This window comes from Ruditapes philippinarum, unplaced genomic scaffold (assembly GCF_026571515.1).
Source record: "Ruditapes philippinarum isolate M1 unplaced genomic scaffold, ASM2657151v2 ctg7060_1_1_1_1, whole genome shotgun sequence".
Classification (NCBI taxonomy): domain Eukaryota; kingdom Metazoa; phylum Mollusca; class Bivalvia; order Venerida; family Veneridae; genus Ruditapes; species Ruditapes philippinarum.
The window spans coordinates 6,349-29,918 of NW_026861349.1; the positions used below are offsets into that span (position 1 = coordinate 6,349).

Consider the following 23,570-nt stretch of genomic DNA (forward strand, 5'->3'; position numbering starts at 1 on the left):
CATAAATTTTGCAAATTTCTTGTCCAAAAACTGTGTTAACTAGGTATAGTTTCACTTGTATTTTAACCTTACAAGAGAACTGCATGTGGCGTCAACTCTTGTCCGTTAAGGGCAACTTCTATCAATACATCAATAACCAATTTTGGCAAAAGGGACATTAAAAAATTATATAATTGGGCCCAAAAAGGTTTTACATGGGGTTTCTAGTCAATTTAATGAAAAGAGATTTTTTGGGGTAATAACTGTATCTAACCCTTTCACTTTCTGGGGTTTCCCCTTAAATGTGCACCACCAGGGACTAGGATGACCCTTCATAAACCTGACGACCCCTATCAAAAGGGACGGGGCCCCGGAAAACACCTTTTCCAGCTCGACTCCATGTAAATTTTACAAAACTATCACCCAATTTGGGTGCCCAAAATAAAACAGTTTAAAATTTTCTAAAATATTTTTAAAATTTAATTTTCAGGTTACACTGACACATGTTCTAGTTGCAGGGACGCGACATGGTATATTTCTTAACAATGTGTGTTCCAAATGTGGCTTATTCATTATAAATACATAAGCATGTCATAAACAATTATCAGTTACTGTTCTATTATAAAATTTTCTGTACTTTCATTCACCAAAAACTACAAGATTTTTATATAAATTGTCACTTCAGGTCCACTCATCAACAACAAAGCTAGCATAAAGTCACTTTAAAGAAGCAAGCCATTTGCCACATATTGAACATAAACAAGGTTTTCAATTGCTTACCCCTTTCCCATTCCTATCAACCTGATGGTAGACTTTGGCATCAGACAGGGCTGAGATCAGTGGACACAAATATGCTAATGTTTTCCCGCCACCAGGTGGAGACACTGTTATCACATGATGACCGCGGGTAATCGCTGGCCAGGAATACGCCTGAGAAAGTTTTAAATCGGGATATCGCCTTGCACTGAACGCCTGAATGTAAATTAAGAGCAACATGTGTGTTAAACATCAACTGTCAAAGCATTCTAGCTGTTAGTCTTTGAAATATGCCGGTATAAAGTTAAAAACAAATTATCATAAAGTCAGATTAAAGTAATACAAATAGGAAAAATCTTTATCAGACAGCAATCAAACCTTGAAAAAAGATGCAATGGAGAAAATTTTAAGGTACACTATATCTTTTTCCCATGTTAGGGAACACTGTATCTCTTTATCCTCTTTCTTATACATTTTTTTTTCAGAAAATAACACATAATTAAAATAAATATTACACTAACATGAACACAATAAAGTAAATGTAATAAAAGACAATATATAAGAATTATTTACCATTTCCACATGTTCTGTGAATCTAGCAGACTTCAGTTTATATACTGGCCTTGGTGGACGGCTGCCGTGTACCAAAACTTCATGACACATTGTCACAAATCCAGATTCCTGTAGGTAGCATTAAATACACAATGCACTATCATATTATAATATCCATCTTAGTCTTTTTAGCTCTATATTTAAAATCTTAAATAAGAATATACATATTTCATTTGTGTATTTCAGGGCACTAGTTTACTATTTAATGGTGATACTATGTATTTTTCAAAATTATTTTCACTTAAAATTAAACATTGTTTTATCTCATTTCTATTTTTCAAAAAAAATACTCTACTTTCTGTTTGTATCTATTTATAGAACAAAAGTATAAATATAGTATTGTCAGTCTGGATCTAAAAATAACTCATTTCAGCAATATTTAATTAATCAATACCTTACAATACAATTCATATATGCATTTACCTGTGAAGTTGTTCTTGTTGTACTTCTTGTAGAACCTTGAGTTAGATTTGTTAAAATTCTGAAAAAAAATACTTTTAAAAGTTAGACTTTGAACCTGTTTTAAATACCAGTAATTTTATTTTCCTCGATATATACATTTGTAATTAAAAACAATGCCATCTCCCCTGCTGTATTTGTGTAATAGACTTGACCTGTTTTGAAATTGGAAAAGTCTATTTGTATCTGAAGGGTTCAAAATGCTAAAATTGAAGAGTCCTGTCAGACTGTACAAATATGCAGGCTGGATTTATGTTAGTGGAATACACTAAGTCTTCATTAATAATGGAGTTGAAACATTTAATTTGTTGTCTTTCCTTGATATAAGCATTGTAACTGCTTGTAAGTGGAAACAATTCACTATTGGTATAGATTTAGGCCAAAAAAGTCTCTGCACATGGTTGCTCAAATTATGCTTTTTCCTTACAAAAAAACAACAACACCTTTCAGATTAAAAACTCAAATTTATCAGTAAAGAAATGCTGGGGAGCAGTATTGAAATAAACACAGACCAAATTGTCTTAATTCCAAAGCTTTTGTTTCACTATTTATAGTAAATTTTTATAACATGAACAAGTATTTTTCAATGTGACACCAATACAAATATAGTAGATTGTATTCTCAGTGTCAGTTATCCTTAAAATAAGACAATTGATCAAACTCCTACTTCATATTAAGGCAAATAAATCACAAACATTTCTAGTTCTAAAAGCAAATGGTCTTGGACAGGTTTTTTTTTTATGACTGGAACATGATAAGAAAAAGGTATTAAATAAGAAACTAAAAATAGAACAGTAAAATTATAAAAATATCAACCTTTTTCCTGCCATCTCACCAATCATTTTAGATCTGGCCTCGGTAAAGGCAGCAGTATGTACAGAATTGTCTTCAAATCTGAAACAAATAAAATATTTGCTTCAAATATTACAAGTAATCATGATCACAAACAAGAGGGCCATGATGGCCCTAGATCGCTCACCTGACTTATCAAACTCATCCAAACAATTACCTAGACAAGCATTCTGACCAAGTCTCATGACAGGTGAGTCAAAAATGTGACCACTACAGTGTTAACAAGGATTATCCATATTTGAGCAGTGCGACTTAGTTTTTTACCCAGGTGACACATATTCAAACTTGACCTAGAAATCATCAAAACAAACTTTCAGACCAATTTCCAGGATACTTGGATCAAAACAGTAGCAACTACAGTGTTAACAAGATTTTTTTATTTTTAACTCCGGTGACCTAGTTCCACATGCGATTTCGAACTCATCCAAGCAATTACCTAGACAAGCATCCTGACCAAGTTTGATGATAATTGAGTCGAAAATGTGACCACTAGAATGTTAACAAGGTTTTTCCATATTTGGGCGGTGTGACCTAGTTTTTCATCCAAGATGACCCATGTTCGAACTTGACTTAGAAATCATCAAAACAAACTTTCAGACCAATTAACAGAATATTTGGATAACAACAGTAGCCACTAGAGTGTTAGATTTTTAGCTCCGGTGACCTACTTTTTCATCCGAGATGACCCATGTTCAATTTATTCCCAGCAATGACCTAGACAAGTTTCTTGACCAAGTTTGATGACAATTGAGTCAAAATTGTGACCACTAGAGTGTTAACAAGGTTTTTCTATTTTTAGCTCCTGTGACCTAGTTTTCATCCGAGATGACCCATGTTCGAACTCATCTGAGCTATCACCAAGACAAGCATCTTGATCAAGTTTGATGATGATTGATGCAAAAATGTGACCGCTAGAGTGTTAACAAGGTTTTTCTATTTTTTAGCTCCTGTGACCTACTTTTTCATCCGAGATGACCCATGTTCGAACTCATCAGAGCTATCACCTAGACAAGCATCCTGACCAAGTTTGATGATGATTGATGCAAAATTGTGACCTCTAGCGTGTTAACATGGTTTTTCTATTTTTTAGCTCCTGTGACCTAGTTTTTCATCCGAGATGACCCATGTTCAAACTCATCCGAGCTTTCACCTAGACAAGCATCTTGACCAAGTTTGATGATGACTGATGCAAAAATGTGACCGCTAGAGTGTTAACAAGGTTTTTTCTATTTTTAGCTCCGGTGACCTACTTTTTCATCCAAGATAACCCATGTTCGAACTCATCTGAGCTATCAACTAGAGAAGCATTCTGACCAAGTTTGATGATGATTGGGTCAAAAATGTGACCACTAGAGTGTTCACCAGGTTTTTCTATTTTTAGCTCCTGTGACCTAGTTTTTTATCAGAGATGACCCATGTTCGAACTCATCCAAGCAATTGACTAGAACAAGCATTCTGACCAAGTTTGATGATGATTGGTTCAAAAATGTGACCGCTAGAGTGTTCACAAGGTTTTTCTATTTATAGCTCCTGTGACCTAGATTTTCATCGGAGATGACCCATGTTCGAACTCATCCAAGCAATTGACTAAACAAGCATCCTGACAAAGTTTGATGATGATTGGTTCAAAAATGTGACCGCTAGAGTGTTCACAAGCAATTGTGGACGTACGACTACGACGGACGACGGACAACGGACATTCACCGATCCTAATAGCTCACCCTGAGCAAGCTCAGGTGAGCTAAAAAGCTGTACAAGAAAGATTGCTTTTTTTTTGGTTGGGTTTTATGTCAAACCAACACAATATAGGTCATATGGTGACTTTCAAGCTTTACTGGAGGAAGAATATCACTCTTGTGCATTATTTCAGGAACCAACAGGCACCTAAGAAGAACCACTAATATTCACTATGTTCATTTTGAAAATTTCCCCATAACAATGGTTGGCTTTGTTCAGACTGCTGGAAGATCAACAAGCTCATTGAGGATATTGAGAGTGGTAATGGCAAAGTTTCTGATGATGCTGACAGACAAGAACAATGTAAAAGCAAAATGATATTGAAAACAAAATGTTGCATACTTACTCAACAGAAAACTCATAAAATCAAATCATCCCAATCACTCTTAATGATCACATTATTTTTTGTCCAATCAGTGAATAACTTGAAGCCAATAACGAATTTGTATCAATTCATAATCTCTAATGTATTTTTCTCACATTTAAAAGGATGTACACATTTTATTAACTCCATTGTTTTTATCTAATTGCATCATTTTCCTGGCTGTTTTATTCCACATATTTTATAGAAACAATTGATAGTCGGTATAAATTCTGTGACATTTCAGTAAAAAATGGGCCTGATTATATGTTGAAAGATTAGCTTATCTAAATGTGACATGTTAGAAACTTGACAAGGTGTTGACATCTTGTAGAGTGAAAGGGCAGAGCTATCAGTGATTTAGAGCAATGCCTTGTTTTTGGTTGAAAAAAATAATGTTGATCATTAAATAGGTTAATGTTTAATAATATGCATTAACAAAAAATAATTGGTCATCTGCCTGCGGCAGGCTTGACCAATTATTTTTGTTAATACATATTATTAAACACTAACCTATACTTGTAAACAATGTTTTTATTTTACAAACTTATACATTAAACGAAAGAGATGGTTTTTTTGGCAAAAATTTATCAAGATTATATAACAACTTAAGGACTGTTTATCTTAGTACTACTAGAGACATAATCGTATTTCTTAACCATACTAACACTACTGATAACTCAAGAAGTGGTCTCACCAACACATTTTTTTTCGAAAAGATATTCATTTACCAAAAAATTCAATAAGAGTTTAAGTAAAATTACTAAACTGTGTACCTAAAATAAAATTACCTTTTTGTAACCATGGCACTATCAATTACAGCAGGTTTTGATTCTTTCAATGACAAATTATTCATCAGTCTATCTGTCGTCTGCTTTTGGCTATTTTCACCAGACACACTTGACAGAAACATTTGTAATTTATTTGGACTGGTTTTCTTTTGATCATTACTGGTATTTACAGAACCAGTCTGATCACTGGATACAGTCTGTCTTGTTTCTAATTGGTTAATCAAACTTGATCGCGAACCAGTCAAATCTGAAGAAATAGATTGTCTAATATGTGACTGGTTGTCTACATTTGATCTGGATCCAGTCAAGTTTGTGGATTGGGTTTGGAGAATATGATGAGAATCAGTCGAGTCTATGGTTCTAGGACACTTGTGTTGAGACTGGTTGACAGGACTTATGCATGAAGGCATCTGCTGCTGGAGTCTTGTTGAGGTAACATCACTGTCTGACCTTAAAATATTCATACAGATTATTATCATTATTAAATGCACTTCCCCACACCACTAATAATCTAAGAAACCAGAATAACAAATATGCTGGCTGGTAGCGGCCAACAATGCAGATTGGTCAGGCTGGCCTGATTTTTGCATCTACATTTGTGAATTGGACATAATTACTGTCCAATATGAGATACCAAGACTAAAATATTCATGTATTTTTTTTATAATTATGTGAATGACTTTTTAATATCAAAATGCCTTTCACTTGCAGAAAATTATACATATACAATAAGGTAACATCTGACTTAAAAAAAAAACAAAAAAAAACAAACAAGAACGTGTTTAAACACAAATGCCCCCGACTCAGATTCTTGTCAGTAGCAATATTTCCAAAAATGTTTACCCATTCACTCAGTAATGGACAGAAAAATTGCCAAAAAATTGTAAACACAAGTTATATAGCTTGATAAAGTCATGGCATTTTGTAATTGTGAGAAATATAAGTTGCCAAGTCATTGCTCTGACTTGTGAAGTTGAAAAATATTCAACTTCATGCAAGTTATCTTCCTACCAAATATGAAATACATCTGTCATTAAATAAAGGCTGTATGGGTCCAAAAGTGTAAAAATCTATTTTGAGCACTGGTGACCTTAACCAAACTGACCCCTAACTCTATCCAAAAAAAGAATACCATGTAAGTTATCTTCCTACCAAATATGAAATACATCTGCCAATAAATAAAGGCTGTATGGGCAAAAGTGTAAAAATCTATTTTCAGCACTGATGACCTTAACCCAACTGACCCCTAACTCTATCCAAAAGAAGAATACCATGTAAGTTATCTTTCTACCAAATATGAAATACATCTGTCAATAAATAAAGGCTGTATGGGCAAAAGTGTAAAAATCTATTTTTAGCACTGGTGACCTTGACCAACTGACCCCTTACTTCATCAAAAGGAAGAATACTATGTAAGTAAGTAATGGACAGAAAAATTGCCAAAAAATTGTAAACACAAGTTATATAGCTTGATAAAGGCATGGCATTTTGTAATTGTGAGAAATATAAGTTGCCAAGTCATTGCTCTGACTTGTGAAGTTGAAAAATATTCAACTTCATGCAAGTTATCTTCCTACCAAATATGAAATACATCTGTCATTAAATAAAGGCTGTATGGGCAAAAGTGTAAAAATCTATTTTGAGCACTGGTGACCTTAACCAAACTGACCCCTAACTCTATCCAAAAGAAGAATACCATGTAAGTTATCTTCCTACCAAATATGAAATACATCTGCCAATAAATAAAGGCTGTATGGGCAAAAGTGTAAAAATCTATTTTGAGCACTGATGACCTTAACCAAACTGACCCCTAACTCTATCCAAAAGAAGAATACCATGTAAGTTATCTTTCTACCAAATATGAAATACATCTGTCAATAAATAAAGGCTGTATGGGCAAAAGTGTAAAAATCTATTTTTAGCACTGGTGACCTTGACCAACTGACCCCTTACTTCATCAAAAGGAAGAATACTATGTAAGTTATCTTCCTACCAAATATGAAATACATCTGTCAATAAATAAAAGCTGTATGGGCAAAAGTGTAAAAATCTATTTTTAGCACAAGTGACCTTAACCCACTTACATGTATCCCTACCCCAATCAAAAGGATGAATACCATGCAAGTTATCTTCCTACCAAATATAAAATATATCTGTCACTTGATAAAGGCTGTATGAGCAAATGTGTAAAAACCTATTTTTAGCATTTTTTTAAATTTTAAATATTTATTTTTTAAACCAGTAACCTTGACCTTGACGCTAGAGACCGCTTACTCCACAAAAAAGTAGAGGACCATCAAAGGTATCCACCTACTAAATATGAAAGATATCATTAAAGAAATTAAGCAATTAGGAGAAGTTTAAGATAAATCCAACTTGCCGAAATAGGTTAACCAGACAAGGCCCTATTTTCAAAGTGAAACAAGGGTGCCATAGTCACAAAATACGCCCGTTTACGAAAGCTTTAGATGGAGATGGGGGCATTATGGATAAGTGTTATCCAGCAAGCAAGTTTTTATTCTTGGCACTGTGTTGTTAAATGAACCTTAAAACAAATCAGTAGGGAAGATATGCACAGGATGTGTGACCTTGACCTTGGTCGCAGGGACCTGAATTTTATGCACGGCACTCAGTCTCACAATGATGAACATTTGTGCCAAATTATATTGAAATCCCTCTATGCATGTAGAAGTTTTGCTCCAGACAAGCTTTTTTCTATGAGCTCTAACTGTGACCTTCACCTTTGACCAGAGACTTGGTTCATGTGCAGGGCACTACGTCTCATGGTGGTGAACAATTCTATAAAGTAACATTAAAATTCCTCCATGCATGTAGAAAATATGCTCCGGACAACATCTGGATATCTAATCATCTTCAGTGACCTTGACCTTGCAAATATTAACCTAAATTAAATGTGTCACACCTGTAGTCATGATAGTTACCATTTGTGCTACAATCCATCAATAAATGATGACTAAATGGTCCCTATACACATCTTCAAATTTTTATCTGAACTTTGACCTCTATGTGTAACCTTGACTTTGGTCGAAGGGATCTGAATTTTGCGTGCGACACTCAGCCTCACAATGGTGAACATTTGTGCCAAGTTATATTGAAATCCCCCTATGAATGTAGAAGTTTTGCTCCGGACAAGCATTTTTCAATGAGCTCTAAGTGTGACCTTGACCTTTGACCTGGATCATGCATGGAGCAATACATATCATGGTGGTGAACATTTCCATAAAGTATTATAAAAATTCTTCCATACATGTAGGAGATATGCTCCAGACAAAATCTGGATATTTCACCATCTTTAGTGACCTTGACCTTGCATATATTGACCTAAAGTACATGTGTCACAGCCGTAGTCATGATAATGACCATTTGTGTTACAATCCCTCAATAAATGATGATTAAATCGTCCCTATACACATCTTCATATTTTTATCTAAACTTTGACCTCTATGTGTGACCTTGACCTTGGCTGCAGCGACCTGAATTTTGTGCGCGACACTCCGCCTCACAATGGTGAACATTTGTGCCAAGTTATATTGAAATCCCTCTATGCATGTGGAAGTTTTGCTCCGGACAAGCATTTTTCAATGAGCTCTAAGTGTGACCTTGACCTTTGACCTAGAGACCTAGTTCATATGCGTGACATGGTTCCTCATAATGGTGAACATTTCTATGAAATTTCATTAAAATCCCTCCATGCGTGTAGGAGATATGCTCCGGACAAAATTGGACGCCGTCCGCCCGACCGACCGCCCGCCAGGGGCGTTCCCATAATACGTCCCGTTTTTCAAACGGGCGTATAAAAAGGGAAATAACTGGGAAATATGGATGACACAGTTATATAACTTGGCAATATCATGTACTTTGTATTGATAAGTAAGTGTGGAAATTATAAAGCCATTAGTATAGATAGAACTTAAGATATTTCCAACTTGCCGTTTTATGTTAACCATTATTCATTTTCTAAGCGCTGAAGTGCTGAAAAGGGCAATAACTTGGTAAATATGAAAGCCAGAGTTATGTAACTTGCCCAGATCATGCACTTTGTATTGATTAGTAAGTGTGTAAACTTAGAAGCCATTAGTGTTGGGTATCGGACTCAAAAGTCACTATCGATAATTGGACCACCACATCTCAATTGTCTGCCAATAGTACCATCGAGTTTCACACTTATAATGGCCCTTTTTTCTTTAGTATGATTTGCTCTTTGAATTCAATAACAAACAACACAAATACCTAATACTACTTTGTGACAGTCAATTTTTGTCATTATTAGTACTAGTCAACAGGTCAAAATATCAATGAGTAGTATTGTAGATCACTAATTTAACTACAGTAGATATATAAGTTTAAAATGTTATGTTACTACACACTATAATTTTCTAAAGTAGTATTAACCATGTTAAATAGGTTTTGAATACAAAAAAAATACTTTAAAATTGTCTTGAATTAAAGAGATTCGGTCAGGAAACTTCTTTTTGACTGCATGTAAAAAAGTTACGCCATAGGCAATTCAGCGATGGTAGAACATTAAAATAATCGATTTTTAAAAAGGACTATCGATTGTTGCCGATTATGGGGTGGTCCGATTAGTTATCAATTTTCAGAGACAATCGGGACAACACTAGAAGCCATTGGTACAGGTAGAACTTAAGAAAAATCCAACTTGCCGTTCAAGGGTAACCTCGTACGAACAGACGGACGGACGGTTCAATCACTATATGCCGGGGAGCATAAAAATCAGAAAAAAAACTTGTTTTTTGGGGTTTGGTTTTTGGCGACTTTCCAGCTTTACTGGTGGAGGAAGACCTCAGGTGCCATTTCGAGCACAATTCAGACGCAAACTGGCAAAAGAACCACGACATTCTGTAAGCTAGCTTAATAGCTCCCTCATATGAAAGAATCCAAAGTCCCTGTTGGGATACGAACCAACTGCATTGATGGGCAAGTGGTTTGAAGTCAACAACCTTTACCACTTGGTCACGGACCCACCAAAACATGTTCCATTAAAATATTATATACTAGTACCCATATAACAAAAAACACTTATGACCTTTAATCAATGTATTCTAATGTAAAGTACAGGAACAACTGAAAATAAGCTTCATGTACAGCCCCAAAGTACAGTGTTTGAGATAAAAAAAGTTTAAAAAGAACTTTTCCTGTACTATCAGAGTTATTTGCCATGCCGATGGATATCTTTTAAAAGATCACAATAAATTAAAATTATCACACTTGAATTATAACATTAACTTTTTACTGCACTATTGTTTTACAGGATAGCTAATGAAAACATAAAATAATTGCCAATTGATTGAAATGATCATCTAGAATAGTGTAATAATTTCTTATTTTTAGAAAAATTGTGATTTACTGATTCTGAATGTTTTGCAATCACCTACCTTCTACTCGGATTTAAATTTGAGCCTGCATCTCTCGGAAGACGACCTCTCTTGAACTCGCCCTGACCTCTCAATGATGCTGCAACAATGCTAACTTCTGTTGCTGAAGATTCATTACCTGATGACATATCACATGGGTTACCTCCCCTGCTAGTTTGCAAACTAGAAGTTTTAGATGCGTGATTTTTTAATGACTTTGATACCTCGCTTGCATTATTCCTACTTATTTGCGATAAATTTCTACTACTACTATGAATTGCACTATTGTTTGAGTCACTGTAAGGGTTTGTATTAGCAGAACTCAGTTTTGCTTGTCGCCTTCTTTCATTCCTCGATAACGAATCTCTGTCACTTTCGGTGCATGAATCAATCTCACTTACAGATCTTATCTTACTTGACAAGGACTCTACACGAGATCTGACTCCCTGAATACTTTCATTATCACTAACATCCCTTGTTTCACTCGGACTTATTCTGTCTGATTGCATAGATTGTTGACTAGAAATATGAGTTAAGAGAATAGCACCCCTTCCTCTAGGAGCACCATCATTTGACGAGGTATCTGAACACATGCTGGCACTTCGCTGCGATTTCAACTTTCCTCCTAGGTCAGAGGTCAACATAGCACCTCTCCCATAGGAAGGAGATGGAATGCCTCTGCCTTTAACTAAAGTACATCCATTTTTGTTTATGCTATTCATAATTTCCGGAGATTTCATTCCTTCCTTCGACTGATTGATTTGATCATTCAATAAACTGTCATCTGCTAATGTAAGTCCATAATGCTGATTCAATATAATTTGTCGTCTGCGTTCAATTTCTTTTCTGACATTTTCATCACCAGAGGAGTAGCTTCCCCTTACCCCTCTCATTCTTTGCCTATCTGAGGTATTGTCACTGTGTATGCCTGGGTCGTGTACTGAATTATATAACAGACCTCTACCAAATGATCCAAGATTCTGTCCCTTTAAAAAACGTACAGAAATAATTTTTAATTACTATTTCAATAGAAAGAAATTCATTTATAACATGATATATCTGCCAACTTAGTGAAAAAAAAATACCTGATGTTGATTTTAAGCATAACTGTTTTTTTCTCTCCAGATTTACGTTACAAGTCCAAACAATATGGAAATACAAGACACTGATTGATCTGTTTATACATACTAAGAGTAAACCATTTTTTTAGAAATCTATGCAATGTGGTAACACAGATTTGACAAGAGCCCAGTTTGAGCCAGGTGATGCTCCCCGAATAGGTTTTGGACACAGGAAAGTACAATTAAAGTTATGTCCCTGGAAAAAGTTCAAAGTGCAATAATTCCACAATTAGGCAAGGCAGAGTTATTGTTCTTTGCACTGCACTTCTATTCAATGCTATCTATCAACCTACACAGTTTCTTGTTGATATCTCTTATGGCTTCTGAGTTATGACCCTAACAATGTTCAAAATGTAACAAGAGGGCCATGATGGCCCTCTGAGGTCGCTCATCTGTATATAGCCCCCCCCCCCCCCCCCCCCCCCCCCGGGCCAATTTTCACCCAAGGGATTTTATTTAAACAGACTTGGTAGACACCCATAAGAAGATGTTTCATGCTAAACATCTAAGTTCTAGCTCATTGGGTTTTTTAAAAGAAGATTTTTTGAGTTTTTACTATACACATAAAGTTAAAAACAATGACACCCCTGGGGCAGGGCCAGTTTTGACCCCCGGGCTTTTATTTGAACAAACTTTGTAGATATTTACTTAAAGATGTTTCATGTATAATATCTAAACTCAAGCTATTTGGGTTTTTTCAAAGAAGATTTTCAAGTTTTTGCTATACACATATAAGGAAAATCAATGACCCCCGGGGCGGGCCAGTTTTGACCCCAGAGTTTTTATTTGAACAAACTTGGTAAACACTCACTAGAAGATGTTTCATGCTTAATATCTAAACTCTAGCTATTTGGGTTTTTTCAAAGAAGATTTTTTTTAAGTTTTTGCTATACACATATTAGGAAAATCAATGACCCCCGGGGCGGGGCCAATTTTGACCCCAGGGCTTTTATTTGAACAAACTTGGTAGACATCCATTAGAACATGTTTCATGCTAAATATCTTAGCTGTAGCTCTTTGAGTTCTTTAAAAGAAGATTTTTTAAGTTTTTACTTTATGCATATAGGGAAAATCAATGACCCCCTGGGGCGGGGCCAATTTTGACCCCAGGGCTTTTATTTGAACAAACTTTGTAGACACTCACTAGAAGATGTTTCATGCTAAATATCTAAGCTCTAGCTCTTAGGGTTTTTTAAAAGAAGATATTTAAAGTGTTTTCTTTCGGTTGCCATGGCAACCAGAGTTCTGCATGGAATTAAATTCTTAGAACAATTTTTAAAGGTGACCACCAATGGAACATTCCTGTGAAGATTGTATGAAATTGGCTTAGTCATTTATGAGGAGATGTCATTTAAAGTAAAAGTTTACGGACGAACGACGGACAGACGGACAACGGACGGACGAAAAGCGATCACAAAAGCTCACCCTGTCACTTTGTGACAGGTGAGCTAAAAATACTAAATAAATCCAGACGAAAATACCCAGGTGCACAACTACACATGCTGATCAACATTCCTGTAAAGTATCATGACTTTAGGTCAAATACTTTTTGAGTTACTTGCGACACAAGTTGAAAATTGCAAAATTTTACTAAGTCAAGGGCCATAGCTCTAAAAATAGTAAAAATATCCGGACGAAAATACCCAGGTGCACAACTACACATACTGATCAACATTCCTGTAAAGTTTCATGACTCTAGAACAAATACTTCTTGAGTTACATGCGACACAAGTTGAAAATTAAAATTTTTTACTAAGTCAAGGGCAATAACTCTAAAAATACTAAAAATATCCAGACGAAAATACCCAGGTGCACAACTTCACATGCTGATCAACATTCCCATAAAGTTTCGTTGAATTCCAGCCATTAGTTGCAGAGAACTACTCCGGAAACGAAATTCGGACGTTTTACTAAGTCAAGGGCAACTACTCTAAAAATACTAAAAATATCCAGACAAAAATACCTAGGTGCACAACTTCACATGCTGATCAACATTCCCATAAAGTTTCGTTGAATTCCAGCCATTAGTTGCAGAGAACTACTCCGGAAACGAAATTCGGACGTTTACTAAGTCAAGGGCAATAACTCTAAAAATACTAAAAATATCCAGAAGAAAATACCTAGGTGCACAACTTCACATGCTGATCAACATTCCCATAATGTTTCGTTGAATTCCAGCCAGTAGTCGAAGAGAACTACTCCGGAAACCAAATTGGGATGGACGGATGGACAGACATACGGACAGACAGACAACGCCAAAACTATATCCCCCTCCCGATTCCATCGGCGGGGGATAATTAATCTACATTAAATGTTAATATCCAGTATTTTATTCCAATATAAAAAATTCTTACACGTCTTTAACATATGAATTTCCTACCTGAACTTGTTTCTCAGAATCATCTGTCTGGCTATCAATATCCACATGTGTGTTGGAGAAACCGTTTAAACCATTCCGACTCTTGCTTAATCCTATCCTTTTAAGGTCACTTTCTTGGTCCAAATCAGTCAATGTTTTTTTAGGTGTACGATGAAACCTTCTATGGGAGATTGCAGATATACCCTGATTATCATTATAATCACTGTACCGGTCGTTATATTCGCTGAACCGGTCATGATAGTCACTTAATCTGTCGCTAAAATCCCCTCTCTCATCAGGAAAAGATGTTGTACTTGCATATTCAGTATCTGATTTACGTGTCATTTCATTGGTTATCTGTCTATTTGAATTTTGTCTCTTTCGGAACACTCTCTGAATATCTGCAGTAAGACTTTCAGCTGTCTGGGGGCCGACGCTTTGCTTTTCTGAAAAATCAATATACACTAATATCAATATTTGAACCTGATTTTTATCATAATCTACATGTTAATTTACAGGTTAGCAACTACAAAAAAGTAAATTATACACTACATGTTATTTTGTAAAAATAAACTTACTTAACACTCACCCTGCTGCATAATTGTAATAGACTGGTCCTGATTTAAATTTGGAACTGTCCATTTTCAAATTAAGGTGATTCAGCATTGTCAGCCATATTTGATTTTCAGTAAGTGGGTCCATAGTGAAAGAAGGCCAAATTTCATACTTTTATTTTGACCCACTTATTGAAATTACAACATGGCTGACAATGCAGAATCATATTAACTAAGTATTTCAATATAACAATAATAAATTGCCCAGCACAGTTAAAAGTCTTGTGAGACAATAACTTATTGAATAGGGATGAAAAAATCAAGAGCTGTAGAAAGGACATTGTGCTTGACCTATTCTCAGAGCTTGATCAACAAGAACCTGGATAATGTAGAATTTCCAAAGTTCAAAAAGGACCATTATTCCGTCAAAATCCATGTCAAACTTATAGGCCTTTGACAGTGACCTCCTTTTTATGCACTCAAATAAGTGTGCAAAGTTTCAACCCACTCTATTCAGTAGTTTCAGAGATACCAACTTGCATGCAAAAATTTAACCAAGTGTGATGCTGATGCCTGGGTGAGTACAAAAGCTCTCCCTATTCTTCAAATAGCCAAACTAATAAATACAGCTTCACAACACTTCACCTTCTTGTCTATCAGTCCATGTAGCATAATTTTCTGTCACAAGTAATTCATTTAAGCAGATGAGGCCGCCACGTCGTGTTCCAAGGAACATTCGTACAGACAGAGTGCCGTCTAAATATGTCTCCATAACGCTGCATCTAACCTCTGTAGCAGCTAAAATAAAAACAAGAAAAAATTGTAATTCTGAACAATTTCACTAAATAAAGTAGAAACATTGTCTCCTTATTTCAATGATTCATAGAACATTTATTTAGTCCCCTTCTTTTTCCAATTTTACAGTAAAACTCCAAATTTATCCAATTACGTAGCAGCATTTATAAATGAACATGAATGATATCACACTGATGATTTCAAAAGCTAAACTGGATGAATTAAATCTGTATAAAATTACCTTCAATGTTGTCACTGATATACTTTACTGCTGCCTCGTCCCAGAATCTCTTTGGTCTGAAATCAGAACAAATAAAATCATACCAGCTCCGACTTTTTCTTTGACACAGACAAGTTAAAATGACAAATTACAAATTCAAAGCAGGATATGTACATTATCAATAGTCAAGGCTAAAATAAAAACAATTTTACCAGATATTTTATGTACTTCTAGAGAATGAAACATTGACTTATGGGGAATATTTTATGAAAAAACAGTTCCAAAAACTGAAGCAATATGAATCAAAGGAAATAGAATGGTTCACAATGTACAACTAACCCCTGGTAAACACTTAAATCTTCTGGTGAAATCTTCATGGAGTAAGGTTGAATATCATGCAGATGAACATTCTTCACTTGGAATGGCAGTTCACAATACTTGGGAGGTAGGTGTTTCAACCTGGAATTAAAGCACATGTGTTAGTATTGTATTGTATTGTATTGTAATTGTCCACCTGCTTAACTAAATTGCAAGAGCATCAGATAAGTAATCTAGTGCTGGTTCGATCCTCCTGCATTAATTCTCTGTGTCAACTGATCTTAATATCTACTCATGAGAGATTAGTAGTCACTCGCAAAGAAATTAGTAATTAATGGTTAGGTTTGCAGAAAAGTTGGTTAGGTGAATCGGCAGCAGAGACATGGCCAAATGTGTTAAAATTGGCATAAAAAAAAACAGAAAAAAGAACTAATCAAATTGAGCTGAAAGTCGCACCATAATATGAACTGTATACTAAGCACACAGAGCATGTTCACGTTTTTAATAAGTTTTTTCACTGCACATTACAAATAATTACTCCACAGAATGTACAGCCCTACATACCCTGATATTGGAATGGTACTTTCTAGTCCTTCATCCACAAAACAGCACCTATAAGAAAGTAAATAAACCTGTTGACAATAAAATATTTTGGGGAATTCTATCCATCAATATCTATTATTTTTCATTCATCCAAGTAAAATTTCTTTTAAAATATGCAATAATTGTATGTTTATTAAACAAATGGTTATTTATAGACTTTACATTTGCATTGATTTTGACCAGTGTTATCACTTTAAATACTTACGCAACTATATAACCATGTCTGCCTCCACTCAGCTTACTGATTACTTTCACTCTGTACCAATGGTTTTTTAGTATACCTGCACATAATTCACCCTGAAAACATTATGTAACATATGACTTATAGAAGCTGACACAGGATCTAGCAGAAGTGGTCTGATATTAAATTTCTTTACCATATCGTGCTAATATAAGAAGTAAAACTGTGATTTTTAAATTTTTAAATAATGGTAGCGAAATTTCAGAGTCTAATGCTGTTAATTGCAAATGCCTAAAGTAGTCCGCTTTTTTTGAAGCGGTTACTTCCCTTTATATGTACACTAACGCCGAAAAAATCAAGGGAGATCAATGCGTAAAGATTGTCAAATGACAGGCGCATTAATTTTCAAGCAAAGTAGTTCCCGAATGGTCGAAGATTTCTAATATTTTTTCATTCTTTATAGATATACATGCTTACTGTAAGACATCTGTGTTAAACAACATGTTTGGCGTCGAAATAATAAGAGTTGCAAACCCTAATTTAGAAAAAATATGGCTTTCTTCTGGTCGTTAACATATAACTTCACCATGGCCGAGGGGTTCATAGGCTCGCTTATGAATCGAGAGGTCTGGAGTTCAAATCCCAGTTGAGACAACTAATTTTTCTTTTCAATTTTTTAAGTCAAATAACCATGGAATTGACTATCAGTGTTGCAATTAGTCTTAAAGCTAATTTACTACAGTTAAAACACTGGAAAGCATTGGTGGCACTATACAAAAACAAATTGGTTTATAATCACACAACCTTCAGCTTTCTGACATTCTGAGACCCAAACAAATTCAGCGCCTTATTTGCTTTGATTTTATGAGCGACCTAAAGCACCAAAGTCACAAGTTGTAGAAAAACTAGAGCGCTGCATGGGTTGTTAATGCTCATCCGTTAAGAATTCTTGGTTAAAAAGGGGAATAACTCCAACAGTATTGCTTTAAGGATTAGGACCCTTGTCGAACAACTGCACCTTGTAATGATAAGCAAATACTTCAAGTTTTATAGATTTACGAAATATATATTTTAAATACAATAACTTACCCCTATCAAGCTAGAGCCTTTTTTTCAATCTGCACTAATGTTTTATGTTACTTGGATCTAACCATTACAATCATTAGATTTATATATATATATATTTAAAATCTATTATTTGCATTTAATAAAAAAATGCATATAAAAATACATACAACTCTAGGATTGTAGGACATGACAGACACCACCTGGTCATTGGTAAAGTGTTCCTGCATTTCTGCCAGCAGTGTATCATAGGCATCATCATCTGTCCGTACCTTTCCTGATATACCTCCATGGCAATCAACCTGAAATATCAAATGTTTACATTAAAGTGACACTATGCTTACTTTTTCGCTGTTAAGATGAGTTGAATAAGTATTATTATTATATTTAAAAAGACTCGCTATTATACTGGTGATTGACAAATAATTGACAATAAAAAAATGTTATCATAAATACATAAAATATAGAAAAAACTGCCCCACTCTTTATGAAAATTGAATGTATTTCATGCTTAGAATGATGTCATTTGACCATTATGAATGAATTTACAAATTCATGCCTTACTATAAGCATAAAGTGCTAAATGAAAATATTGATATGTAATGGCTGACAGGAATATTATATAGCTCTCTGGTGACTGTTTAGCAGAATCTTGGCGGAGAATCATTACTGCCTTAAGTTACCCTCAAGCTACATGTAGATATTCCAGTCAGTACCAGCAGCTGGTGTTACATTCTTATACTCTTTCACCAGCTGTTTTATTTTCGGTCATGGCTATATCACTTCTAAAATATTTTATTTTAAACAAACAAATATCATCTGACTATATAATATGTTAATTACCTTTACTCTCTCTAATACAAGTTCATCATTCATTTTCAAATATTCACCTAAAAATAATAGAACAAACATTCAACAAAACATACAATGGTTTCTTTTCTTATCTGGACAAAGAATTTTACTAGTCATAAATAAGAAATGTGTCTATAATGTAACAACAGCTTGGTTTTAGACATGGCCACCTGCTAAATTAGTCTGAGACTGCTTTTGTATGTTTTGGATCGAATTTCATAATTCATAGACCTTAAAATAATTGACCAAAATTATTGATTTTTACAAAAGTGTATGGAATATTGATCAACAGAAAAATATCAACAATACATCAATATCATCTCTATTGATGACAGCTCTAAATTAAACTTCATCACAACTTGTGTCATAAAGGAGAGATTCTGAGCTCAGGCCATTTCACAGAATTTTTTTTTAAAAGCTCCAGGCTTTGTGGTATCCAAATGCGACACACTTAAAAATTAGCCTTTGAATGTGAGAACAAGCCTGGCTATCGTCAGAACAATTCAGGAATATACTGGTGCCCATATTTAAAGAGCACCACATTTGAATATGGCAGAGAGCCACATTTGAATTAAGAGCTGTCATCAACAGAGACAATATCGATGTATCGTTGATATTTTTTTGCCGATCAATAAACGATACACATTTAAAAAAATCGATACTTTTGACTTATTAATTAAATGTCTAGAAATTATGAAAATTCACCTAAAACATATACAGAAGCAGTTATTTATGTCTAACATTATGCTTTTGTTATATAGTGGAAATATTTCAAAGCAATGGTGACAAAAAATATTGTCTGGAAAAAATCATGCAGTGGACAAGACACTGTACAGAACATGTTTTTAACTGAAATTATTTAAACAAGTATGAAAGTGAATGACAGACAAGTAATTACAGGTTATTATCGATATATCGGTGTATCGTTGATTTTAGTCATCTGATATCGATATATCGTTGATATGCTTTGCACTGAATCAATGACAGCTCTATTTGAATTTGTAGAAAGAATTTGTAAATGGAGTAAAACAATGCATATTGTGTTGTTAATATGGAGAGGTAGTTTAAATAATAAAATTGACCACGATTGTGGAGAATAATATTTACTGCAGGGATAGACCAAAGGATCATTACAGACTTCCCGAAATACGTCGGTCCGACGGACATGTCCGATAAATTTTGATCAGGTCCGACGAGTTTTTATTCCGGATCGGTCCGACTGTCCGGCTTTTATCCAAGCCGCATGTATACAAAATGGCATCGCTAAAGGTGCCAAACCTTGGAAAAATCAAAAATCTACGTCAGAGGAACGTGCAGAACAGTAGTAAAAGGATAAAAAGAAGGACCTGAGACAAAATTTAATGAAAATTAGAAGCAAGACAGTGAATTGTTGATGTATGATAGGGAGGAGATGAAAATGCGCTGTAAGGAATGTGCGATTTTTACGGCGAAAAAAATAAAAACAAAGTATCTTAGAAATACAAACACACGTTATTCTTTGATTTTGATCAATTTTATTTGGTCCGACAGATTTCGTTTCGGTCCGACAGATTTTCATGGTTTGTCAGACCGAATGTCTGACAGTTTTTTTCAACTTTCGGGAAGTCTGTCATTATGGGAAAATATTGGAACACATACACCTTTGACATAGATTCCTGATCTGTCTAATTCTAATTATCAGATAATGAGATTAGTGGATGAATTTCACCTCAATAAGTGTTTGATTTTACGCCTTTCCCCAAGTATTTCAGTCATATAGGCTGGTAGTTTCCTAAACATCGTTCCTGGACAGTTTCACCAGTACTAGACTACCTTCCTCCATGCTAAACTACCAAAGCATCTCCCGGGGATCAAACCCACGCCAGAGAGGTACATCACGGATTTATATTACAGGGATCGGACACTCCCAGTTAACCCTATATAAATGCTTTAATATCTTGTCGTGCGCCCGGTAAAGGTACATCGATCGATAATCTACCGGCGCTAAGCGTAAATGTCCGTTCGCAACGGATACCTACTTTACAAAATACCATATAACTTTTCCATTTATTATCCGATTTTGGAAATTTAAGGTTTATTTTGAAGAAAAATACTTGTTTAATTCAAATATCTAATTTATTTTTTAAAGGTACAGTTTATCTGTCCGCAACGACGGTTAAAAAATTAAGTTGACGAAATCCGCGGTAAATTTACATTTTTTTTATGTAAAAAGCAGGTATTTGAAATTTATTATTACGGTACCATAATACTTTCAGTTTCAAAATAAAAAAGAAGACGATGTAAGTTATTAACAGATGATCAAAGATGCAATATATAAGATTTTTTGGGTTATGTAGTCAAATTTATTAACGCACAATTGTTTTACGGGTAATGTATTGCGGCCTTTACACGTGAAGAAAATTTATTCATTTTCTAGTACAAAATATTGCCGAGATTGTCAATATTGCCATATTCATAGAATATTTAAATTTCATTCATCATTTATATCATTATTATTTTTTGTAAATCTGTTTTCAAATGTCGGTGCAGTGAAGTAGACAATCATCGTAACAGTAAAGTTCTCTCGTGTGGCTTTCTCGATTCCGGCCTTTTTAATGTCACTCGTATATTTTAATCTGTATATTTTAATTATTCTTTTTATTTGAATGCCTGTAGAAAGATATTTATGATACTTTTTAATGTAACGCTAGAAAAACAATAAAAATCTTTACAGTTTGAGTAACTGTTGATAATTTTTACACATCGCTTAAATTTCTTTCAAGTTTAATTACTTTTGAAGGGGGGTAAGTGATAATTAAAAAAACTTTATTTCCAAACTTTCATTACCAGGTTACATGTGATAATTGCAACACTCAATCTTCAAAAACAATAAGAATTTGAATGTATATTTTGTATATGCGCGGTCTTTAACTACAGTCCATGGCATATATGTGTTAAGAAAATGATTCTGAAGAGGATATATATAAATACAATGTAAATCTATTTTCTTTATTAACATTTATAAATGAAATTGAAAATATACAACTAAATTTGTATAGTCCTTTCTCTGAAAAATAATGAAAAGAAATGTAAACATGTGATAAATAAATAATATGACGTGAATTGTTAAGGATAACCATGAAAAAATTATGTTTCAAAATAAAAAATAATATTATAAAACAGCTGTTCTCTATGCCAATAAAAGTTTCTTCCTTGCCAATCTAATGAATTCATCTATAGGAATGCTTGTTTAGAATGGTCTGAATATATATTTAATACACTTATTAGTAGAATGTTTACTATATATATACTAATATACAGGTAATCAAATAAAAAATGTACGAATCATTTGGAAATAATTCACAGAAATTAAGACACATTTCAAACATGAATTTCTTTAAAAGTTTTTTAGCAATCAAGAAACATTTTTTTGCAATGCCATCATTAAACCATGTAAAAAATAATTATCTTATTCTGAATCGCGGTAATAATTCGTGCTTGAAGTAAAAGGGCGGCGAAGTGTAGAGAGTATGCCTAAACAATAGGCGAATATTTTTTAAATTAGGTACTTTTTAACTAAGCGTTGCAGCGTTCTATCAGCATATTTTCATGTATTAATACTTTAGCGACACAAAATAATACTACATCAATACATTCATATGTGTATAATTTTTCACAAAGCTGAAATAACACCACATACTCCGGTGAAAATCTGTCATATTTCGTACTCCGCGCGTTCCGCCATCTCATTCTGTCCACCTTTATCCGATTCCGCGCATGCGCGCGACGGGACTTTAAGCTAAACGAAAGTGTCCGATCCTTGTAATATAAATCCGTGGGTACATGTAACTGGATTAGAAGTCATTGACTAACCCTTCGACCACGGAGGCGGATGCAATAAGAATTTCACCACGACATATTTGTTCACATAAGAACACACTTGAATGTTTGTGGTCAAATGTATTGTTATTCAAATGTAGGTTCAGAGTAGGGATCTGTCAAGTGTCTTTGCAAATATCTCAACATGTAGTACAATTATAGCTGGTCTAGGTCCATATTAAGGTGGTAAATGTTAAGAAATTATAAATAATTGGCTATTGCTCCCTCAGAAAATTGTTTAAATCATAATGAAAAAATACAGTAGGTTACAGTCCTGAGCACGTAGTCTATATCCGAATTTTCCACATATCCGATTACTGTAAATCTAGTTCTGTGTTCATTTTCAAAAAAATAAAAATGCAATGAAACTGATACTTTGCCATATATTTGCAAATTATATTTAACAATTATAAATTGAAGTATTTTGTCAAATCAACCTCATGGACGCATAAAACACGCAATTTGTTTCGCACAGTTTGCCCACATTTTCTGAAGGGCGCAGTCTAAATCGCGGACACCTTAAGCGGACGATTCAAAGTCAACTCGTCCTCTGGTCAACTCGTCCTCTGGTCAACTCGTCACCTGTTTGGTCAACTCGTCCCCTGGACAACTCGTCCTCTAGTCAACTCGTCCCCAACTCGTCCCCTATATTTTATCACTACTTGTTTTTCATATAGTTCACAAATCATTATAGACTGTTA

The 23,570-nt window shown here is 34.5% G+C and overlaps 1 protein-coding gene across 1 annotated transcript; it reads right to left on the reverse strand.

The window, feature by feature from the left end:
- Positions 1-747: 747 nt before the first annotated feature.
- Positions 748-23,370, reverse strand: LOC132715332 (uncharacterized). Its single transcript, XM_060698322.1, has 15 exons — positions 23,307-23,370; positions 19,003-19,049; positions 18,330-18,461; positions 17,119-17,210; positions 16,875-16,922; positions 16,332-16,451; positions 16,014-16,069; positions 15,623-15,775; positions 14,445-14,869; positions 10,965-11,929; positions 5,548-5,997; positions 2,623-2,700; positions 1,771-1,828; positions 1,309-1,416; positions 748-951 (listed from the first exon to the last, which is right to left on the reverse strand). Exons 2-15 carry the CDS (start codon positions 19,033-19,035, stop codon positions 748-750), a joined length of 2,922 nt encoding a protein of 973 aa, XP_060554305.1. The 5' UTR covers positions 19,036-19,049; positions 23,307-23,370.
- Positions 23,371-23,570: the final 200 nt, after the last annotated feature.